We start from the raw sequence: 24800 nt of genomic DNA, 5'->3' as shown, positions 1-24800 counted from the left end.
TTGCTTACTCATACATCTTTATATATTTTTTCTTTTCAAATGTATTTTAAATTCATGTAATAAAGCAATACTTTGTTTCTATTGTAATAAACTTTTATACAAATGTTTTTTTATTAAGTATGACTTCCAATGATTCAATGCATTGCCATTTCTTATGGAGAAAAGGTACAAAAATACATACTGTGGACGAACATCCCTTAAATCAGAACTTTTTATAGGGAACCCGTTGTTAAATCAGAACTTTTTATAGGGAACCGGTTGTTAAGTTTTTGGCAGCTCATCACTGGGCACAGCCTACAGAAGTAATGAAGTGTGCAACTCCCTAGTAATCCCCTATCAAAAAAGCTTTTAAAAAGAAATTTCTCCAAACAGCCCATGCTCTTCCCCTGCAGCCTCAGGCGAAATCCCTTCCTGATAGCCACCCTACATAGCCCTGGCTCTCTGGCAATACAAAATTACCAAACAAATTCAATGCTCCCCACATCCGTGGCCTGATCTCCACAGGAGCTGAGCAGCCATAGATGGGTCGCTAGAGGAGAGTTTTCATGGAACTGACTGCAGCCATTCCAGATAGGGTGACCAGATGTCCTGATTTTATAGGGACAGTCCTGATTTTTGGAGCTTTTTCTTACATAGGCACCTATTACTCCCCCACCCCCCGTCCTGATTTTTCACACTTGCTATCTGGTCAACCTAATTCCAAATAATTTATTTACATTTGTGAACTGACAGGCGCGGTAGCATTGATCTCTGAAAGGAGGTACAAAATTAAAGCCTACTGACTTATCATGTGACTTTTGGCCAATCATTATATTGATGGAACAAAAATACCTACCTCACCAGGGGCTGTTTGCAAAGGGCATTGAGATGAGGGCAGGGGACCATTCCAGATCCTGGTAACATGACTGCATTTGTAAAGGCAAAGGTAGCTTGCCTCTATTCTAGTCTACTGAGCTGAGAAAAGTGAATAAAGATGCTTTTAAAAGCAGAGCATTGTATTACAACATGCTGGCAGCTTGATTTCAGTTATGTGACTTTGATGACCTTCATCACATTGCATTATTGTGACCGGTGACCCAGCCTCCTCTCATGGCAGCAGAGCTCACCCCAGCTCACAAACTCAGAAAAGGGTCAAATGCACCCAAGTTCCCTCCCCCACATCCCCTGTAACCTCAAAACCCTCTGAGCCCAGCCCCCCTGAGGAGCTCTGGCTCTGCCTGGTGGCAGCCCATCACACAGATCACCCCCAGTGATATATATGCTCACAACTCACCCGCTAAGCTGCCCTCAAACCTGCCTCCAGCTACCCATCCTGCAAGCTACCCCTCCCAAGCCTGTCCCAGCTACCCGCCCCCCAGGGACCCACCTGCCTCCAGCTACCCACCCGCCCCCAAACATAACCCAGCCGTCAGACCTGCTCCCGGTGCCGAGCGACCCGTCACGACCCGCCCTATCTGCTCCCTTCGGCATTACGCGCGACCGACCTCCCTAAGATGGCGGCAGCAGCTGACTACCCTCCTGTCTTCGCCCTTCTCATCATGGCAGCCCCTCGCTGCCGATCACGTGCTCAGGGGAACCTCGCCTTCCTACCCCTACCCAATCAGCTGAGCAGACTCACCTGACCGGCGCTGCGGGAGCCGCTGCGGCAGCAGGAGCAGGCAAGGCCGTAGGGGTAAGACGGGGACCTTGCCCCCGCGCCGGGGGTAGTGTGACTGGACGCGGGCTGAGCTGCCTCGCACCCCGTGCACCCGCCCGCGGCCCGGTTAGAGCCCGGAGAACCGGACCCGGTAAGAACCCACAGAAGCGGGGCCCGGGCTAAGCTGTCTTAAGGACCCCCATTCTCCCCCTCCAGCTTCCTGCCCCCTCTGCCCTGCGCTGGCGGGGCCTTAGGGAGCCGGGAGATAGATATGAGCTCAGCTGAGCTGCACCTTCCTCCCCCTCCCCCACCCGTTTTCTGCTAATGCTGCCTCCTGGCTACACTACCAGAGCTATGGGGTGCCAGCGAGGAAGCATGGTCTGAGCTCCTTCCACAGTACCCTCTCTGTGCCTGCCCCCAGCTCTGTCTACTGCTGCCTTCTCACTGTGCTGGCTCTTTGCAGAGACACTGTCTACTTCTCAGTGCCTGGATACAGAGGGGGGTGGTATCCCCCCTATAGGAAAACAGTAATGAGACTTGCGCTAGACTGCATAATCCCTCTCATCTGCCTAGCGGCGTATCTCTGAAAAGAAGAGCTGCTGTAATGCCACTGAAAGTACCTGGGAGACCCAAAAATATGGAGAGTGGTGAAAGAGAGAATAAACGGGCAAGGATTATCTTTTCATTCTGTGTTGTCAGTGCTAGCCCAATGTGGCCCTGATGTCTTCCAGGGCCTCTAGACTGTACCATAATACAATAGTAAGTAATAATGGCATTAGCCTGAAAGTATCAAATTCTAGTCATAAGTAGTCTCTGACAGGTGTAAAGTTTGTGGTAGGCTAGCTGATTTCTTTGATTCTTTCCTCAGTGCAGTGTAGTGCTATCATGTATTCAGTTACTACAATAGGAGTGTGGTCTAACTGACTGCCAAGGAGTGGGATATGCAGAGACTCTCTGCTTTCATTTCCACTGTGTTATACTTAACAGTTTCTTCCACAGGTACCAGCAGCCTGTCAGTGCAGTCCTCCTCCAAAGTCAGTATGGGATGCTGAGCAAGAGGTGCAGTTTCACAAGCTGAAAAGGTTGAAGAGCTCAGATTGATCTTCCCAGGAATTGAGGTTAGTTGAAAAGAAATCCAGTGACTTCTATTCATTGTCCTCACTCTCTGTGCTTGACTGTCCTATGGTATCATGTTGTGTTTCAAAATCATAGCGTTTGGGGCAGTTCGGTTGCATTGTCAGCTTCTATGTCCTGTTCACAGAATCCTAAATTGGAGCATCTTACTTCATTATTTCTATCAGCCCTTAATAAAAGGTCTGTTGTGGTCTGATCTGAAGGTCATTGAAGCCTGTGAAAAGTCCCCCATTGATTTCAGTGGACTTGCTATCTGGTCACACTAAATGGAAGTGCTACGGGCCTGATGCAAGTGTGAAAAATCAGGACAGAGGGTGGGGGGTAATAGGCACCCATGTAAGAAAAAGCCCCAAATATCAGGACTGTCTCTATAAAATTGGGACATCTGGTCACCCTACTTCCATTAGACTCTATTTTAAGGACATCTAGACTGGCCATTTTAAATCCTACCTGGCTGAAATGATGCATGTTTTGCCCACGAAAGTGTGTGTTTAACCAAAGAAACTACTCTAATTTGGTGTGACTATTGAAGGGTGTTTTAAGACTAGCCTGGATCAATTGTTTGTCAGCAGAGCTTTAGGATTTGGGGTGCTTCTAAACAGAGACTCATTTGAAACAAAACATGTGTTGGTGACCTAAAGATTCCTCCTCTTATTGCCTCCCCTTTCCCCTCCTCCATCTTCCTGTGCTGCTGGACAAGTGGAGTCAAGCTGCAGCTGTGAAGGTCCTGGTGGAGTTGCAAACACCTGAAACCTTTCGGTGAGGAAATGCTCTAAATAAATAAGGAGCCCTGGAGCAATCAGACCCCCCACCTATCAGGGCATTTTGTGTGCAGTTTGACAGAGATCAGGTTATTTTCTGTCTTTCTCCAAATATTTATCTCTAGAATCCAGCATGGTGATCAACTGCAGCCTAAGGGCTCTGAGTAACTGTCCCCCCCACTGTTCCATATGGATGAGCCACTGCTTGGAACCTCATTCTTCTTAGCATATGCAGAGTGTGCCTCAGGTGGCATGTGACCAGGATTTATCACTGAATTTGGTCCACTGGTTGGATCTTTAGCTTCCCTGGCCTGGGCTTGGTACTGATGGGGAGCATGACATGAATGCTGATCCATGCCCCCCAGAGCCTCATTGACTTCATAAGAGCTCCATGCAGGTTTAAGGGTCTTTGGAGCAACTTGGAAAATCATGGTCCTGGAAGTACAGTAAAATGAAAGAGCACAAATATTCACTAAATTAAGTTGTCTCTCTTCTTGCTTTTCCCTCCCCCCTTTTTTTCCTACTTCCATCTCCAACACATTATCTCCACTTTTGCCCCACAATTATTTATTTGTGTCATAGTAGCACACACAGGCCCCAATCAAGATTAGAATCCCACTGCGCTTGGCACTGTCCGAACTCTCTGATGATTGTTGCCCCATCTGGCTGATCTCTGTCTACTGTATTCTCACTATGGGTTTTTTTTTTTGCTTTGCAAAGCAGCACCTCCTTGCTCTCATTCTGCACCAACCCGCCCGAGAGTCTCAGCCCTGTGTGCTAACCACCTTTCCTTTCTCATTCTTCTGTCTATGCCTCTGTGAGGGTTACTGAAAGTATCCCATCCTCTGCATTCATTCCCCTTCCCTGTTTCAGGTGTTTTCTCAAAGCCTCGATGATGCCGTCTAATAAGTCTGTCTCGGATGCTCCAATCTTCCAGTTCACTAACTGCAGGATTCTGAGGAATCACCAGCTGCAAAGGTGAGCAGATGCATCTGTTTGCCCTGAGATGGCTGCCTGCATAACAAAAATGTGCTCCTCCGATGCCGTGGAATGCTAGGTATAGAAAATATTGGACCTCAGAGTGCTGCTCTTTGAAAAAACCAGGCCTGGGAGTTGAACCCATGCAGATCTCTTGTATGGCAGCAAAGAGCACCAACCACAGGGCTGCTGGTTCTGACAATACCCCAACTTCCCTCTGTTTTGTAAAGCTGCAGTTGTTCCCTGTAGCAGAGACCAAGAGGCCTCAACTATGTGTTAGGCTGCCACCTAGGTAACAATCAGAACAGGCGTAGACTCTTACCAGGCTCATTTGATCCACACTATCCTCTTCCCACGTCTGTCCTCTGCAGGGAGAGAGGAAGGACTCGGAGGATGCCAGCCCTCCCAAGGAGACTGTATAGGCATTGTTCATGTTGGGGTGGCATATGGGAAACATCCTAGAGGTGACACATGCAGTTCCCTGGGGCAGGAGTGCCTGGTGCTGATTTGGTTCTTGCCCATGCTTGCCATAACAGCACATGGTGGGTTAGCTGCCAGTCCCCGTGTTGGGGTGGTCTATGTGCTGGGTTTCCTAATAGGTAAAGGGGGACTGAATAGTGTGGAAAGCAGTCCAGGCCCCTCCCCTGCTGATGGGAGGAATGGTTGATCTTTTATTCTGCATGGTTCTTCTGTCAGGGAGGATCTGTGGGTGCGAGAGGGGAAGATCCTCAACCCAGAGAAGCTGTTCTTTGATGAGAAGGGATCTGCTGATATTCAGCTGGATTGTAAGGACAGCATCATCGCCCCTGGATTCATTGATGTGCAGATTAATGGTAAGGCATTCCAGCTGATCTAGAGCAGATCTGAGTGAGAACCAGGCTCCATGTGTGCCAGTTAGAAACAGACTAATGAGTTCCAGCACAAACATGTCCCCTCCGCCCTTTGAACTCTGACTCTGAAAACGGACTTTGTTAGGAGATCAGCTGCGTCAGCAGATAAGATTTCCATAGCTTCTAGTTTAGCAGTCTGTGGCTGGCTCTCTGTTTTAAGGCCTTGTCTACGCTGTACAGTTTTGTTGGTAAATGGCAGCTTTTGCCAACAAAACAATGGAGGTGTACACACTGCAAAGCTACTTTTGGTGCATAACTCTGCTGTTTTGCCAATAAAATATAACCACCTCAACAAGAGGCATAAAGCTTTTTGCAGCAAAGTTAAAGTGGCAAAGACCCAGTGTAGATGATGCCGTTCATTATGTCAACATAATTGGCCTCCTCCTGTATCCCACGATGCCCGTCATGACCACTCTGCTCACTGTTTTGAACTTGGCTGTCCTACAGGCATGTCTCTCTCCTTTCAAAGCTCTGGGAAGCTTTGACATTCCTCAGCCTGGAGAGCTCACAGAGCTGCTGTAGGAGAATGCAGAGGGAATCCCAGAACCATAGGCATGCAGACAGAGTGGGCTGCTGCTGTGGGGAGGAGGGTCCCCTCCCAGAGCCAGGGGCTGATATGGGGTGTGTGTGTCACCTCTTCCGGGATTGGTTGCTCAGGCTGCTGTCTGAACTTAAAGAGACAGCATGCAGACACACTCTTCACCAACACACACACACACACACTTCCCTAACACACACACACTGTCTCTCCTGCCCCCCCACCACACACTTTGTCTCTCACACTCTCCCTCCTTCCCCCGTGTGTACACTGTCAGTCACTTTTCAACTGAAATCTAGTAGGATGCCCATGGAACATAGGATTGAGAAACCTGCATCATGTGACACTGTACTTGTCCCATGAGGCATTGCAAACCTTTCCCAAGCACCATGTGGCCAGTTACACAGTGGGATAGCTACCCTCAGTGCACTGCTCTCTGTGTCGATGCAAGAGCTGCTAGTGTGGATGTGCTCTGCCGACACAGGGAACATAGTCTGGGCAGGCAGCAGCAGTTTAATTAAAGCAGCATAACTTTTGTTACAGTCCATGTCTACACTAGAGTTTTAAGTTAGGAGGTAGCAAAGCCATGTGGGTTGCCATTGGGAGAATTGTGGAGATTGGCTGGGTTTTGAGGAGGGATCTGAAGGACAATGTATGGCATAAAGGATCAGAGAGGAAGGATGGTCCAGTGGTTAGGGCACTAGCCAGGGACCTGGGAGACATGAGTTAAGTCCCTGCTCCACCACAGATTTCTTGCATTATCTTGGGCCTCTCTGTGCCTCTGTTCAATGGGATCAGAGCCTTAACCTGCTTCACAAGCGTGTATAAGGTTAAATGAATTACAGCTCATGAGGTGCTCATATACTGTAGGAGTGGGGGCCAGGTAAGTACCTAAGAAAGAGTACGGGGCAGTGTGGGGGAATGAAATAGAGGGGTCAGGCCCCTTCTGGTGAGTTTGCCTGCTTGCCCTTGGGGATTAGTTCCCAGGATGGCTAGTGCAATCAGGTACGCCACATCTCCTTTTATAGGGGCTTGCTGTGCAACCCAAAATCCTCCCCCACCCCACTTGCTTGTAGCACTCCTCTTATTCTCTCAGCTAATCTTCAGTTGCACATTATATTAGGTATCATTTACAGTCCTGCCTCCGGAGCTGGCCTCCCTGGTTTCTAGACCCAATTGCCATGTCACCACTTGCTGTCCTTGTTTCCTTTATGGTGCAGGGGGCTTTGGGGTGGATTTCTCCTTGGCCGTGGATGACGTCCAATCAGGGATCTCTCTGGTGAGTCAGAAGATTCTCTCCCATGGCGTGACCTCCTTCTGCCCAACCCTGGTGACCTCCCCGCCATCCGTCTATCACAAGGTAAGGGGAGCCCCACAGGTCACCAAAACACTCACGGCAGTGGGGATGGCACCGTTGGATCAGGTAGCTAAGCCTTGGGGGCTTCACCACAGAAGTGGAGTGTGTGGGCTCTGTGATGGTAGCGGCCTGTTGGGAAGGGGAGGGGGTGTGAAGAGCTGGGCTCTAAACCCAGATGGCTTCTCTGCACATTTAGGCAGCTAATGCTGCAATATTCCCAGGGTCCCATGAGACAAGTAATACAGGGCTTGAGACCTGCTTTTTCTCAGAGCACAGTGTATCGCAAGTCTTACACAGTGATCTGTTTTGGGTTCTTTTGAGAACCAGGCACTGGGGAGCTGGGGTACATGGGTCCACAAGAGGGTGGGTTCTGAAGTAGTGTCCCCCTCCAGCAGAGATTAACCCTTTCTGCTAAAGACCAACACATCAGTCTGCCCTACCACTACGAGAGCTGCACAGGCCATGCCCAGCAGGAAAGCACATCTAACCCTGGGGACAGTTTTTACCATTCCAGCAGGGGTAGTTACCTCTCGCTGCCCTGGGGTTGAGTGGGTGAAATAGTTCCCTTTGGCGCTCATAGGCAGACTGGGTACCGTGTCCGTGAGGCTTCTAACACATCCCCATACTTCTAGGTTCTTCCTCAGATCAGCGTAAGAAATGGAGGGCCTCATGGAGCTGGTATCCTGGGTAAGTGAACAGCAAGGTCCTGTCCTCTTGTCCCCTCTCCTTTCTGCTGTGTGGGGACTCGCTCCTCTGTGGAGGAAGGAGAAGCAGCTGCTGTGGAAAGCATTCACTGTGGCTGGGAATGTTGTGCCATAGGGAAGTGGGGGTGAGGTGGAGATTTGTACTTTGTGCAAGGCCAGGTGCAGCCTGGCCATGACTCCCAGAGATCTCCGTATGCTGGCTGCCATGTTCCTTCTGCAGCTCCACCCCATGGCACTTGCTACTGCACTCCTCTCTGCTGGGCTCTGCGTCCAACATGTCGGCCCTGCTGGAATTGGGCAGTGTGTGGCAGTGGGTCACTGTGAGTGGGCAGACTGCCCATGCTGGCAACAATGCCATCTCTCATGCCATGCTGACGAGAGCAGCCCAAGGGCCTCCATCATTCTGAGGAGTGGGGAGATCTCTGCCTGAAAACTGGGGGTGAGGCACCTCGGGGAAGGCTGCACCTTGGGGACCTTGCTTTGGTCTTTAAAACTGAGCTGCTGGCATTTTAGGCAAGCTCGTTGAGGCGAGGAGAGTGGGAAACAGGCAGTAGGAAGGGGCTGTGGGGAAGTGTGGGCTAGGGCAATAAAGATTATAGGTGCCAGCAGCTGGTGAGGTCAAGGAAAGCCAGAGTGGGATGGTGAGGGGAAGGAGTCTGGGGCGGGGGATAGAGCAGGATAACAGTTACAGGGCGATAGGGTGACCAGATGTCCCGATTTAATGGGACAGTCCCGATTTTGGGATCTTTTTCTTATATAGGCTCCTATTACCCCCCCAACCCCATCCCGATTTTTCACACTTGCTGTCTAGTCAACCTACAGGGAGATATGAAGAAGCCTTGACTTTCTCTGCAGCCGTCTGTTTTTTCATTCTCAGAGCCAGCTTGAGGGGGAGGGGGATTGGCAAATTGCAGGGTGGGGCTGGCCAGGAGAGGGGATTGGCTGGGCTGAGGTGGGGCGGCCGGTGTCCTTACCCTTGGGGTAAGAAAGGGAAACAGTTGTGGGTATTTTTTCTCTCCCTGGTGGGCAGGGGCCCATCTGGAGGGGCCTTTCATAAGCAAGGAGAAGAAGGGGGCGCACCCAGAGCACTACCTCAGCACCTTTGAGTCGGGAGCTTTCCAAGACCTGCTTGCCACCTACAGGCACCTGGACTGTGTCCGGATCGTCACCCTGGCCCCTGAAATGAAGAGGAGCAGTGAGGTGATCCAGGAACTCACCAGACGGGGCATCTGTGTCTCGCTGGGTAAGGGTGTCTGCTGGCTAGGGCCTGGTAGGCTATGTGGGTGGGTCTGGGTAATCCCTTAAAGGTCCACTCTGTTTGCTCACATTGCTCACCCTGGGCCTGATCTTCTGTTCTGTCACACTGGTCTCATGCCAGTGCTGGTGCATTGAGGTTAATGGAGTTACTCTAGCAAATCAGGCCACTGTCTGTAGTGCAGAGTGCATGCAGTGTGTTCAAGCCAACATGGCTACGAGAACCCTAACAACTGATTGTCCTTCATGTGGGAACGAATGATACAGCTAGATTCTCGCTGGAACGTATCAAGGGAGACTATGCCAAACTGGGGAAGACGCTTAAGGAAATCGAGGCTTAGATGATCTTCAGTGGGATTCTGCCTGTTCCTAGAGAAGGGCAACAAAGGTGTGACAAGATTATGGCGATCAACAGATGGCTCAGGCAGTGGTGCTATAAAGAGGGCTTTGGGATGTATGGCCACTGGGAAGCATTCATGGACAGAGGACTGTTCTCGCGGGATGGACTTCACCTGAGTAAGGAGGGAAATAGATTTCTAGGATGGAGGCTGGCATAACTGATTCAGAGAGCTTTAAACTAGGAATCTGGGGCACATGGTTGGGAGATGTCCAGGTAATCTGCATGCCAGAATGTAACATTGAGAGGGAAGAAAACAAAGTAAGAAAGGATACAGCCATGGGTAGGAGAATGGACATTAGGAGGAAGGGTAGTGTAGGTACCAGTCTAATAGTTGATACTGGTGGTAGAATATCTGTTCCTAATCGGGTAAAGAATGTCAGTGAAGCCAAACAGCAAAAATTAAGATGTTTCTACACTAATGCGAGGAGCCTAGGTAACAAAATGGAGGAACTAGAGCTACTGGTGCAGGAAGTGAAACCGGATAGTATAGGGATAACAGAAACATGGTGGAATAGTAGTCATGACTGGAGTACAGGTATTGAAGAGTATGTGCTGTTTAGGAAAGACAGAAATAAAGGCAAAGGTGGTGGAGTAGCATTGTATATCAATGATGAGGTAGAGTGTAAAGAAATAAGAAAGGATGGAACGGATAAGCCAGAGTCTGTCTGGGCAAAAATCACATTGGGAAAGAAAGCTACTAGAGCCTCCCCTGAGATAGTGCTTGGGGTGTGCTACAGACCACTGGAATCCGATTTGGATATGGACCTCTTTAATGTTTTAATGAAGTAAACACTAATGGGAATTGTGTGATCATGGGAGACTTTAACTTCCCAGATATAGACTGGAGGACAAGTGCTAGTAATAATAATAGGGTTCAGATTTTTCTGGATGCGATAGCTGATGGATTCCTTCACCAAGTAGATGAAGAACCAACAAGAGGGGATGCGATTTTAGATTTGGTTTTGGTGAGTAGTGAGGACCTCATAGAAGAAATGGTTGTAGGGGACAACCTTGATTCGAGTGATCATGAGCTAATGCAGTTCAAACTAGATGGAAGGATAAACAAAAATAGATCTGGGACTAGGGTTTTTTATTTCAAAAGGGCTAACTTTAAAGAATTAAGGACATTAGTTAGGGAAGTGGATTGGACTGAAGAACTTGTGGATCTAAAAGAGGAGGAAGCATGGAATTACTTCAAGTCAAAGTTGCAGAAACTATCAGAAGCCTGCATCCCAAGAAAGGAGAAAAAATTCATAGGCAGGAGTTGTAGACCAAGCTGGATGAGCAAGCATCTCAGAGGGGTGATTAAGAAAAAGCAGAAAGCCTACAAGGAGTGAAAGATGGGAGGGATTAGTAAGGAAAGCTGCCTTATTGAGATCAGAACATGTAGGGATAAAGTGAGAAAGGCCAAAAGCCATGTAGAGTTGGACCTTGCAAAGGGAATTAAAACCAATAGTAAAAGGTTCTATAGCCTTATAAATAAGAAGAAAACAAAGAAAGAAGAAGTGGGACCGCTAAACACTGAGGATGGAGTGGAGGTTAAGGATAATCTAGGCATGGTCCAATATCTAAACAAATACTTTCCCTCAGCCTTTAATGAGGAGCTTAAGGATAATGGTAGGATGACAAATGGGAATGAGGCTATGGAGGTAGATATTACCACATCCGAGGTGGAAGCCAAACTCAAACAGCTTAATGGGACAAAATCAGGGGGCCCAGATAATCTTCATCCAAGAATATTAAAGGAACTGGCACATGAAATTGCAAGCCCATTAGCAAGAATTTTTAATGAATCAGTAAACTCAGGGGTTATACCATATGACTGGAGAATTGCTAACATAGTTCCTGTTTTTAAGGGAGTGGGGGAGTGATCCGAGTAACTATAGGCCTGTTAGTTTGATATCCGTAGTATGCAATATCTTAGAAAAAAATTTGAAGTAGTAGTTAAGGACATTGAGGTCAATGGTAATTGGGACAAAATACAACATGGTTTTACAAAAGGTAGATTGTGCCAATCCAACCTGATCTCCTTCTTTGAGAAGGTAACAGATTTTTTTAGACAAAGGAAACGCAGTGGATCTAATTTACCTCGATTTCAGTAAGGCATTTGATACGGTTCCACATGGGGAATTATTAATTAAATTGGAAAAGATGGGGATCAATATGAAAATTGAAAGGTGGATAAGGAACTGGTTAAAGGGGAGACTACAACGGGTCATACTGAAAGGAGAACTGTCAGGCTGGAAGGAGGTTACTAGTGGAGTTCCTCAGGGATCGATTTTTGGGACCAATCTTATTCAATCTTTTTATTACTGACCTTGGCACAAAAAGTGGGAATGTGCTAATAAAGTTTGCAGATGACACAAAGCTGGGAGGTATTGCTAACAGAGAAGGACTGGGATATCATACAGGAAGATCTGGATGACCTTGTAAACTGGAGTAATAGTAATAGGATGAAATTTAATAGTGAAAAGTGCAAGGTCATGCATTTAGGGATTAATAACAAGAACTATTGTTATAAGCTGGGGAGGCATCAGTTGGAAGTAACAGAGGAGAAGGACCTTGAAGTATTGGTTGATCACAGGATGACTATGAGCCGCCAATGTGATATGGCTGTGAAAAAAGCTAATGTGGTCTTGGGATGCATCAGGCGTGGTATTTCCAGTAGAGATAAGGAGGTGTTAGTACCATTATACAAGGCACTGGTGAGACCTCATCTGGAATACTGTGTGCAGTTGTGGTCTCCCATCTTTAAGAAGGATGAATTCAAACTGGAACAGGTTCAGAGAAGGGCTACTAGGATGATCCGAGGATTGGAAAACCTGTCTTATGAAAGGAGACTCAAAGAGCTTGGCTTGTTAAGCCTAACCAAAAGAAGGCTGAGGGGAGATATGATTGCTCTTTATAAATATATCAGAAGGATAAATATCAGGGAGGGAGAGGAATTATTTAAGCTTAGTACCAACGTGGACACAAGAACAAATGGATATAAACTGGACATTAGGAAGTTTAGACTTGAAATTAGACGAAGGTTTCTAACCATCAGAGGACTGAAGTTCTGGAACAGCCTTCCAAGGGGAGTAGTGGGGGCAAAAGACATATCTGGCTTCAAGACTAAGCTTGATAAGTTTATGGAAGGGATGGTGTCAGAGTCTACCCTCACTTGAAACTGGGCGGTTTCAAAGTGAGGACCCGCATGTCTTCCCCCACCCCAAAATCCTAGGGTAGGTCTTCCCTTCGGCTGCCACCACCCGGTCAATTCCGTGGGCCGGGACACCCCTGTTTCCCCCCTTGGGAACACAGATCAATTCACAGAGGAGGAACCTTCCCCCTCCCCCCTGATTCAACTCCTTGAATCTCACACACACAGGGAAGCAGCCCACTTCCCCCTCCCCTTCCCCTGAATTTCCCCAAGGGAAGGAATTAACCAAGTCCAAAGAAAAGAAAAGAATTTATTAAGAGAACAAAAGAAAATACAGAATCTCTATGAATCCAAGCTGGGCACTCATAGGGTATAACCTTATCGATCTCTGGAGAGAATCCCCTCTCCCCCTTTTCTCAGTAAAAGCAATATCAGCAAACAGGAATAAAGCATTTCCTTTAGCAAACACACAATTGCCAATATAGAAATCAAATCATAAGACTAATTCGCCTTTCTAATTAATACTCACTATTAATTAGTAGAAACTACTCCAGGAGAACTTGGAGACATGACTGTCCTCTGTTAGATTCAAGAACAGTTCTCACACAGACAAAGGCTTCCCTCCACAGAGATTTGAAAAAATCTTATCTCTGATTGGTCCTCTGGTCAGGTGGTCACCAGGTACTACATGTTAACCCTTTACAGGTAAAACAGACTTTAACCCTTAACTATCTGTTTATGACAGATGGTATGATGGGATTGCCAAAATTAGGCTATCAATTGATCTTTGATTATTAACAGATAAATATGCCCGATGGGTTGTTAGATGGGATCTGAGTTACTACAGAGAATTCTTTTCTGGTTGCTCACTGGTGAGTCTTGCCCACATGCTCAGGGTTTAACTGATCGCCATATTTGGGGTCGGGAAGGAATTTTCCTCCAGGGAAGATTAGCAGAGGCCCTGGAGGTTTTTAGCCTTCCTCTGCAGCATGGGGCACGGGGTCACTTGCTGGAGGATTCTCTGCACCTTGAGGTCTTTAAACCACGATTTGAGGACTTTAATAACTCATACATGGGTTGGGGTTTGTTACAGGAGTGGGTGGGTGAGATTCTGTAGCCTGCATTGTGTAGGAGGTTAGACTAGATGATCATAATGGTTCCTTCTCACCTTAAGTCTATTAGCTGCATAGTAACCGTAATGATGCATTAGTGCAAGCTATCTGCATTGGATTTCCCTCTGTGTCTTTTTCCAACCTCAAAGGAAAACCTTTCTGCTTCCACTCCTCATGTCCACAACTGTGTAGAGTCAATGTTCTTCAGAGCTCTGGAGCCCTGCAGTGAAACAGAAGCACAAAAGGTCATCTGTGTAACATGGCTCTAAACTGGGTGGGCATATCTGATGGTGTGCGTGTCTTAGTTTTTCAGAGTGCTTGTAAATAAGGACCAAATTCCACTTTGATAAGAGTGAGCAACTCTGACTCCAGCAAGATGTAGGAGTGAGGTGGGTGGGCCATCTGTATTTAAGGGCAGAATATGATCCTGACCTTTACTTGTCTTAAACTTAGCTAAGATCTCAGTGAGGGCCAACCACATGCAAAGGTTCAACTTCTAAAGTTAACCTGTTTGAATTCTCCTTGCACAAAAAGGCTTAAGTGTCCAGCTGTAGCCACCTTAAATGGGACTGCTTTCTAGAAAGTGCAGAATACCTGCCCTCTGAAAACTAGGGCCTCTTACTGTGTTTCAAGTTACACACCCAAAAATGGAGGCATCACTAATCTCTGGAAAATTTAGCACAGTTCATTTTTTTTAAAGTGGAAGCCATGTGTGCAGAGAACTCCCCACTCCCCCTTCCTTCCCCTCCCCCCACCCCACACACACTCTGATAATTTAGCACTGACTGTATTTTTCTCATGTTCTCCTCACAAGCTCCCTTTTGGTGCTGAGATCAAGGATAGAAAAACTTAACCCCTCCCCTGAGTTGTTTCTCTTTGGGCTGAAATTGATGAACCATGCAAAAGAAGGGTTTATGCAGAAAATCCGTATATAATTGGCCATAGCATTTGCTGCCCTACAGGCTGTATAAAAGAAAAATCCAGAAGGGCAAATTTCTGCCTCCAGCAGGATTCAAGGCCCCCTGGAAAGGGCTATGGTTCTTATCTTCATTGGGCAAAACAAAAGCTCATTCCATCACTTTAACAAAGCCCCAAGGTCTTATCAGCACCTGAAGAAGAGCTCCATGTAAGTTTGAAAGCTTGTCTCTCACCAACAGAAGTTGGTCCAGTAAAAGACCCACCTTGTCTCTCTCTTCTGAAGTCCTTGGAAGCCATGGTACACTGCAATAGGGATCCAAATTCATCTCAACCACTGGCACTGGAACTTCCATGCTCCAGCTGGGTTCTGAATGGGGCTGTCAGAACTGGAGTGTAGCATGATTGAATAATAGGTGGATTTCCAGCAAACTTCTAGTGATTTGTGGACTGAGCACACTTGCCCCTGGTCGTTATTGGAGTAAATGGAGAGAGTAAAGGGGGAAATAGCAAGAGAAGTCACCTAGTGCTCTTTATTCACAGGACATTCTGTGGCTAATCTGTCTCAGGCAGAGGAAGCTGTCCGGCATGGTGCTACTTTTATCACCCATCTCTTCAATGCCATGTTACCTGTAAGTAACCGAGGGAGCCCACTGCCTGCCTGCTCACTCTGGCTTGTCTTCTCCTCTACGGACATTTATTCTCTGCCACGCATCTGGGTGGGTTGTCAGCAAAGGGAAGTGACTCTGGGTCTAAACGCACAAGCCCCTTTGCCAGAAATGAAGACACAGCTCTGTTAGCTCATCAAACTTTTGACATGGGCCAGCCACCACTAGTGGGGGATAAAGTGCCACCCCGAGTGGGTATGGGTTATATCACCATGCATGCTTCTTCATTGTCACTACATCCAGCTGCTGCCTTCATGGCAGCAGCCCCTAGCCAGGGCACTATGGTGACCAGACAGCAAGTGCGAAAAATCAGTTCGGGGGTGGGCACCTATATAAGACAAAGCCCCAAATATCGGGACTGTCCCTATAAAATTGGGGCATCCATAGGGCACTGGCGGCCTGTGGGTTTTTTCATGGCAGGCATCACACCTGTTTTCTCATCCCTTTGCACAGTTCCACCATCGCGATCCTGGGATCGTGGGGCTGCTGACGAGTGACCAGATTCCTGCCAGGCGGAGGGTGTTCTATGGCATGATATCAGATGGGATCCACACCAACCCTGCGGCTCTGAGAATTGCACATCGAGCACACCCCAAAGGTGAACCACTGGGGATCCCCTTGGTCTGGACAGCACAGCACCTCTGAACCCAAATGCTGTGCCCATCTGGATTGCTTTTCTCCCAGCTGACGTGCAGCATCCTTCTCAAATGGTACCAGATAGGATTACTTCCACTTAAGAATGATGTGTGTCAGGGGCCTGGCTGGCTCTGGATAGTGGGAGCTTTCACCTTTAGGTTACTGGTTTCAGACAAGTATGGCCTGTGCATCATTTGCTGATCACATGGTGCTGGTTTCTCCTCCTTGTTCCTGCTAAAAGAAGCTGAAAACCCATGAGTCATTGCTATTGTTTCCATGTGAGCAGTTGCTGTAGCTGCCCAAAGGCTGTTCTATGGTCAGGAGTGTGGGGAGGAGCAGGCTCCCAGAGTCTCTCTGAGGTATGGCCTGTGCTGTCGGGGCTCCCTCCAGCTCCCAAAGAATGGGTGTCTGCATAGCACACGGAGCCTTTCCCCACAGGCTCCGTGTGCTATGCAGACACCCATTCTTTGGGAGCTGGAGGGAGCACATGGAGAGTGGGGCGCACCCTTGTTGACCATCTCAGGAGAGATCCCCAGAGAATGTCCCAAGCTCTTGCCCTGGGGATGAGGCCTCCCAGCTTGGGGGAGGCCCATTGGTAGCCCAGTGGGAGGTGAAGAGTGGCTCTGTCACTGCCCATGCGCTACCTGTTCTGCGGATAACCAGAGGATTTCAGGCACCAGGGCACCCCTGCACCCTTCTCCAGTGCTGTGTGAAAGGAATCCTGTGTGTCAGTGGCCCCTCACGAGTAAAGTCCAGTGTCATTCCCCACCCCCTGCTGCACTTACACGTTCCCTGTGGCTCCAAATTACCCAGCTCATAGCCTGGTCCTTCAGCTCAAACCTCTGTGTCACCTGCCCAAAGCTTTGTGCTTGTCTTGTGAAACAATCTGTCTTCTCCCCGCTTCTCCATCTTCTTCTCCTCCCCACTTTCCTAAGCTACAGTCAGCCCTGCACCCAGAAGGCGCAGTGCTCTCAGGAGAGTCCTCCTTGCTGGGTCACAGACATCCTGACTGCTGCCATTACCACTCCCAGCAGAGCGAAATGCCTGGGACTTGTTGCCGAAGAACTGGAGAGAAACCCCCTGCAAAACTGGGCTGAAGGCTAGAGCTAACGTGGCCCCTCCTTGTCTCCCTTAGGCCTGGTGCTGGTGACAGATGCCATTGCTGGAATGGGGCTGGCCCCAGGGAGGCACACCCTGGGCCAGCAGGTGATCGAGGTGGACGGGCTGAACACATACATTGCAGGTGAGCACTCCATACACAGCCTGGTCACCTTCAGCCTCCACCTAGGTCCATGTGTGTTTTAAGGCAGATCCCTGGGCCTTCCAGATGGCTCCACTGGTTGCAGAGCAGGTGTGAGCCCTGTGTGTGCTGAGCTAGCAAAGGCTGGCAGTGCCATGAGGCAACCTGCTGTCCCCTAGCCCAGAAGGGAGTGCCCTTTGGCTGTGTCTCACCTGCTGCTGGCTGATTGAAATCCTGACCCCTGGTGGTGTGGTACCTTGTAAGGGGAAAGGCTGGGGAGGACATATGAGCAAATGGTGCCACATCTGAAGTTGCACTGGGCACTACTATGAGACACGTGCTCTGCCATTATGGGAAGTATCCTCGCACTATGTGGGACAATAGCATCTACTTCATTTCCCCCATTAAAGCTCAACCCTCTCCCAGGGTTGTGGTGCCCATGAAAGTGAGGTGCCAGGCATGGGGTGAGCAGGAGCTGGCCATGCACCTCTAACAACCTGTAATTTCCAGTCCAGAACCTCCTTCCAACCATACTCCTCAGTCCTGCCCTGTCACACCCCCTGCAACCTCAGCCTATTGCCAAAATCTGCCCTGGCTTCTCTGGAGCCGAGGCTGAGAGCCCTCAGACTCATTCCACTTGTGGAATAGGATTGTAACCCCACGAGGACTGTTGCTGTTAGATGGCTGGTGGATCTGCTCAGTTTCCTGTCCTTTCTCCTGCTCAGGGACGAAGACCCTGAGCGGCAGTGTAGCAACCATGGATTCCTGTGTTCGGCACTTCCTGGAAGCCACAGGTGAGCCCAACTCACTTACTGCTCTGCCTGCGGGCTCTGGGATGGAGCACAGTGCCCCTTGCTGTTATCACTTCTCCTAGGGCCAAAGGTCTCTACACATATCCAGAGAGCATAGGAGGGAGATCCTCTCCCCAGACAAGGCTGGCTGTGGCATTCTTTCCAAGCCCTCTTGGAGTCCCAGGTCAGCTAGCAGGCAGAGCCACAATGGGTGCCAGCCAGGGAGAGATTAGGCTTTACTCTTACCGCAGTGAGAACAAGCAAGCTCCTCCGTAGTCACAGGTGCAAAGGGACCAAAGGTGAATAATCTTGTCCACAATTCTGATTCCTCCCTCCAGCCACACTGCAACTGCTCATCCCTCTCCTGCAACCCCTCTGGGCCTTTCCCCGCAAGCACCATCAAAGAGTAACTATTAACAAGCTATGTCTGAGTTGCTCACACGTGTGTCCCTGGTGTCCCCAGTGGTTCAGGAAAGTGTCCATCTCTCTGTATGATTGTTCACTCTGCTCCCTGAAAAGTGGGGTGGGGTGGAGACGGGGGTTATCAGGCTGTGTTGGGACCTGTCATATTAACTTCAAGGGTCAGAAGAGATAAAGTGTTAAACTCTTCCACTGTCCAACATAAAATGAGTGATGCAAAGAGGTCCAGGGTCTCTCATGGGGGCCTTGGTGTATTCAATTTCTTGGTAAACACGCAAAAGCAGTCATTCTAAAGCTGAATGTTTATTGATCAGGAACACGAAATAAAAACAAGCATTTATACTGAAATTGAGTGATTACGCAAAACAAGCTTAATCAAACCCTTTAAAGTTGCTCTCCTTTTGGAGAAAAATATTAGTCTAATTTTCAGAACAACCTTTCTTTGAGAAAAGAAAAGGGTTAAATTTACATTCAGTCCTGGTGTGAAAATGGTATTCATTTCTCCTGACAGACCCACACAAGGTGGAGGGGAGATAAGACAGAAAAGGTGGGGAATGTATGGTTGTGATGGGTTTGATCACAGAGACCCCCTTGGGACTGTCACCTAATGTTCTGAGACTACCTCTGAGCCCATTTTCTCTGCCAGTTTGGGCACCCCAGTCTGCTCCAGCACAGACCCAGGGTCAGAATCACACACCCCAAAGCTGCAGACTTAACTGAAAATGGCTTAAGAAGTGCTCCTGTCTCTAGCACCCGGACACCCAGCTCCCAGTGGGATCCAAGCCCCAAATAAATCTGTTTTACTCTGTATAAAGCTCATACAGGGTAAACTCATAAATTGTCTGCCCTCTATAACACTGATAGAGAGCTTAGCTGTTTGCTCCCCCTGGTATTAATTGCTTACTCTGGGTTAATTAATAAGCAAACGTGATTTTATTAAGCATAAAAAGTAGGATTGAAGTGGTTCCAAGTAATAATAGACAGAACAAAGTAAGTTACCAAGCAAAATAAAACAAAACATGCAAGTTTAAGCCTAATGCATTAAGAAACTGATTATAGATAAAATCTTACCTCAGAGATGTTCCAGTGAGCTTCTTTCACAGACTGGACTCTTTCCTAGTCTGGGCCCAATCCTTTCCTCTGGTACAGTCCTTGTTCCAGCTCAGGTGGTAGTTGGGGGATTTCTCATGACACTAGCCCCCTTTGTTCTGTTCCACCCCCTTTTATAGCTTTGGCCTAAGGCAGGAATCCTTTGTCTCTCTGGGTTCCCAATCCCATCCCTCCTTCTAAATGGAAAAGCACGAGGTTTAAGATGGATTCCAGTATCAGGTGACATGGTCACATGTCACTGTAAGACCTCATTCTTCATTACCCACAGGCTGGCCCCCATGTCCACAAGAAGGCTTGCAGGAAAATAAACCATCTACAGCCAATTGTCCTAGTCAATGGGCGCCATCAAGATTCTAAACCACCATTAATGGCCCACACTTTGCATAATTACAATAGGACCTCAGAGTTAAGTTCATATTTCTAGTTTTAGATACAAGAACAATGATACATACATACAAGCAGGATGAACACGCGCAGTAGATTATAAGCTTTATAATGATACCTTACAAGAGACCTTTTGCATAAAGCATATTCCAGTTACATTATATTTACACTCATCAGCTTATTTCCATAAAATCATATGGAGTGCAACATCACAACGGCTTTTGTTGATGTCTTTGGAATCCTGGATGGCTGGTCAGTCTCAAATGGATGCTTTGGCTGGCAGGTTGACCACAGCCCCTGTTGCTTGGACCCTGGTTCACTTTCCAGTCAGGGATGTCATCTGCTTGGGTCTTTTCTTCTTAGATGGGGCAAGACTGTGGTCAGCTCATCTCGCTGTGCTGATGCAGTGCAGCTGATTTCAGGATGATAGAAAGACAAGAGAATAAGAATAGGACAGGAGGAGGGATGGTGTGGGGAACAACATGAAAGGAAGGGAGACAAAACAGGATCTTGTGCATCTCTGTGGTGCTGGCAATCAGGTATCTCCATTGATGGACTGAGGACTGGGTGTCATAATGCTGTGATTATTTTCACCTGAGAGTTCTGAAAATCAAGTTCCTTAATTGAGAGCAAGGCCAGCTGGCATTCTGCCTGGAAGAAAGTATTTCAGTCTGGTCTGCTCCTTCTATCAGGGAGGGCAGCTCAGTGGTTTGAGCATTGGCCTGCTGAACCCAGGGTTGAGAGTTCAATATTTGAGGGTGCCATTTAGGGATCTGGGGCAAAAATTGGGGATTGGTCCTGCTTTGAGTAGGGGGTTGGACTAGAGGAGGTCCCTTCCAACCCTGATATTCTATGACAAGGTGGGGTGGGGGAGAGAGTCTATTTTCCTTTAAAGGAAATCCCAAAAGGGGAAATGTTGGTGGCATAGTTCATCCCCTCACATTATTTTCTCTACCAATTAGACCCAATATCCCTCACACCAATTTTGGTCCATTAACTTCTGGTCCCACATCTTCTGTTTTTACCAAGGATGATTTCAACACAGTCCTTGAATCATACCATCAGGTCTCCTTATGTTTGGACTAACCTAGCTTCTTTGTCTGGTTCTTTTGCACTTGTTTATAATCATCAACAAGGACAAGTGCAGAGTCCTGCACTTAGGACGGAAGAATCCCATGCACTGCTACAGACTAGGGACCGAATGGCTAGGAAGCAGTTCTGCAGAAAAGGACCTAGGGGTTACGGTGGACGAAAAGCTGAATATGAGTCAACGGTGTGCCCTTGTTGCCAAGAAGGCTAATGGCATTTTGGGTTGTATAAGTAGGGGCATTTCCAGCAGATCGAGGGACGTGATCATTCCCCTCTATTCAGCACTGGTGAAGCCTCATCTGGAGTACTGTGTCCAGTTTTGGGCCCCACACTACAAGAAGGATGTGGATAAATTGGAGAGAGTCCAGCGGAGGGCAACAAAAATGATTAGGGGGCTGGAGCACATGACTTATGAGGAGAGGCTGAGGGAACTGAGATTGTTCAGTCTGCAGAAGAGAAGAATGAGGGGTGATTTGATAGCTGCTTTCAACTACCTGAAAGGGGGTTCCAAAGAGGATGGATCTAGACTGTTCTCAGTGGTACCAGATGACAGAACAAGGAGTAATGGTCTCAAGTTGCAGAGGGGAAGGTTTAGGTTGGACATTAGGAAAAACTTTTTCACTAGTAGGCTGGTGAAGAACTGGAATGGGTTACCTAGGGAGGTGGTGGAATCTCCTTCCTTAAAGGTTTTTAAGGTCAGGATTGACAAAGCCCTGGCTGGGATGATTTAGTTGGGTTTGGTCCTGCTTTGACTAGATGACCTCCTGAGGTCCCTTCCAACCCTGAGATTCTATGATTCTATGATTTATTGGCAACTTAACCTATTGTTCATGGTTAATTTCCAGGTAGGCAAAAATTGTTGGTTAGCATGTTGTCTTATATAAGAGCTTTCACATGCTTTGTACATTTCATCTTCCCACGGGGGTAAATGTTATGGGCCCAGAAGTCACAGAAGACCCAGCATGTCTGATTTCAGCATGTGGCTGTCTAGCAGCCAGCAGCCCCCTGCTGTTCCATTTCCCACAGAGATGGCTGTCATTATCTTGGCAGGACCCTGATTCAGCTGGCACCTTGCTCCAGCAGCCTTGCCTTGTCTGAAGGGCTGCCTGGTGTGGGAAGCAGCGAAGAGGTCCTGAAAGAGGATGTCTGTTAACTGCCCTAACAAGGTGCTGTTCTTCCCCAAAGGATGCACTGTGGAGACAGCCTTGGAGGCAGCATCCCTCCATCCTGCCCAGCTCCTGGGAATTGAGCACCGAAAGGGGACCCTGAACTATGACAACGATGCAGGTATCAGCATGATGGCAGGTTGATGCACCACTTCACCATTCTCCACAGTGTCGTCTGGTGGCTGAGGCTAGGGCTGGAGTAGCAGTGAGCTCCCCAGCCCACCATCACCATTCCCCATGTGGGTGGCTCCTAGAAGGAGCTGAGGCTGACATACCTATGAGCTCCCTCACCATTGGGGCTGCTACACCATTTCCTACAGCACCTCCTACTGATACAGCCTGGGTAGGGCCAGTTCTACCACCGTTTGGGGTATGTGCCTTACTGGAAATCCTCTGCAGTCTCCATGGGTATTGGAATGTCTCCTCCATCAGCAGGAAATGTAACTCTTACAGTCCTTTCCCCTGGCAATCCCAACAGATCAAGCACCCCTCCTGCTGCCTCTGATTCCTGCTTCCTCTCTCTTCTGTCTGCTGCAGATTTCCTGCTGCTGGACAACAGCTTACGGGTGCGAGCCACGTACATCGCAGGTGAACAGGTCTGGAGTCAGGACACCTTCACTATATGAAACCAGAGACTCACCTGGGACTGGCAGCACTCCCACAACCCTGGTGCCAACTACCAGCTCCCCCAAACGCCATGCTCAGTGGTCGCTGGCAGCCGCATTGTCCTCTCCCTCTCAAAGAATGCTTTTTTAAGACCTTGGTGTTTCTTCCTCCTGAGTCACCCTTGAAAGTACCAAAGAACTGAGTGTTCCAGAGAAGCTCTTGCTTTCAGTTGCCAGACCTGCCTGCAATGAGTTTGTCAGCTCTCCGCTAGAAAAGAGGTAAAAGAGTGGGTGGAGTTCTGCTGCTGGGATCACTCTACGATGGAGCCACCTGAAGGATGAGGTGCCTGTCTGTCTCTGTTCTCTCTCTTGAGCACTGGATTTGAGCCCTGCTGTTGAGGAAAGGGAAGCTGCTCCATGTGCTGTTCTGTGTCGATATGTGCCCACATGGGCCTATGTGCATATCACAGCACACACACAACATTAACTTCACTTCCCAGAATAGGCCTCTGGCTGTGCCCTTTGTCTCTCACCATAGGGCCTCCTAATGCCAGAGTGTCGACTTCCCAATGTTCATCTGTCATTTTCTAGAGAAATCCCAGTGGCCTTGAAGCAGCTCTGCTGACAGCCTGCAATCTGGCTGGGAGCCTGGGGAGGGGGCGATGTCTCTACCTGGCACTGTCAGCCAGAGGCCATAAGTTCATGTCGCACCTTTTATGTCCTGTACCCTGAAGCAGAGTACTCACCACCTCGCTCAGGCCGTGGCAGCCCTAGTGCCTTGTATTGCTCCCTGGGATGAGACCCTAACCACCAACTTTCCTCCTGGGCTGAATCCTCAGGGCTGTGTACAAACCCATGAAAAGCAGGAGCTGCTGGTTCCTCATGGCATCTTGCTGCGTGGGCAGTGATTTTGTCTGCTGGGTGCATGGACTTCATTCTGCAACAGAAAGCAATGTTATTCTTGAATTATATACACATGCAAAGTGGGTCTTACAGGCTCTAGTATATATTCCCATCTGTATTAAACTAATATGGTTGGAGAGCTTCCCGAGGACTCTGCACAGCTTGCTGGTCTGTTAGTTTCTGTGTGTCAGTGATGAGGTGAAATGCTTTTGCTGTAGAGAATGTATCCAAAATGGCAGTGATGTAACTGGACTCCATTCCATCTTGAGGTGCGGGGTTCTCTCTGGGTTTATATCCTCAATAGAAGCACTGCATGGGATTAGATGATTGCTTATCTACTCATTCTCATAATTATCTTCACTTGATGTGTCAGCTTTCTGACTCTATAGAAGGCTGAGAGAGTTTCCATTCTAATCCTGATCTTGATTCTGAATTTACCACCAAGAAAATATGTCTGAAATGCCCCCTCATAGGTAGAGGAGACCATGTCTGAGATACTTCAGGTCAATCAGACAATGATAGGACTTAAACTGTGGTGAATCTTAGCAAGTTTGGCGTTCATAAAGAAACCTTAAATCTGGTAGGTTTCAGTTAGGTTTGATCTTCCTTACGATATCTTTTTATAAGTTCACTGGAAACAACATCTGACTGAGCCCTCATTGTAGTTGTAACCCCTGCTGGCATCACTGGTCTCCTCAGAATTTCTAACATCTGCTGCCTAGATGAGCAGATACTCTGCCCTCCCAGACTGCAACATTTGAAGATGTCAAATGTTGTGCTAGCATGTGCAGCACTCTGGGGTTCCACATCTCACCAGTGGCACTTCTGATGGCCATGGAGCCTCTGGATAAAAATGGAGGAAATTTCAGGACAAAAAAAGTTTGATAGACCTTAATTTTGAGAATGTTTTACTTATTTTTTTTAATTGAATAAATGTTATAGATTTAAGTGCTCAAAAGATGGTATA

General features: G+C 48.0%; 1 protein-coding gene across 1 annotated transcript; it reads left to right on the top strand.

Annotated features, from left to right (window-relative positions):
* Positions 1-1553: 1553 nt before the first annotated feature.
* Positions 1554-24783, top strand: AMDHD2 (amidohydrolase domain containing 2). The gene is made up of 14 exons (XM_044979888.1): positions 1554-1672; positions 2636-2754; positions 3471-3529; positions 4405-4509; positions 5206-5342; positions 7158-7297; positions 7927-7981; positions 9029-9241; positions 15365-15453; positions 15943-16087; positions 17261-17368; positions 18091-18159; positions 22345-22446; positions 22863-24783. Exons 4-14 carry the CDS (start codon positions 4424-4426, stop codon positions 22949-22951), a joined length of 1233 nt encoding a protein of 410 aa, XP_044835823.1. The 5' UTR covers positions 1554-1672; positions 2636-2754; positions 3471-3529; positions 4405-4423; the 3' UTR covers positions 22952-24783.
* The last annotated feature ends 17 nt before the right edge of the window (positions 24784-24800 follow it).

Source organism: Mauremys mutica, chromosome 11 (assembly GCF_020497125.1).
Source record: "Mauremys mutica isolate MM-2020 ecotype Southern chromosome 11, ASM2049712v1, whole genome shotgun sequence".
Classification (NCBI taxonomy): Eukaryota; Metazoa; Chordata; order Testudines; family Geoemydidae; genus Mauremys; species Mauremys mutica.
Note: the sequence above shows the minus strand (reverse complement) of the source record. Positions and strands in the feature narration are given on the sequence as shown.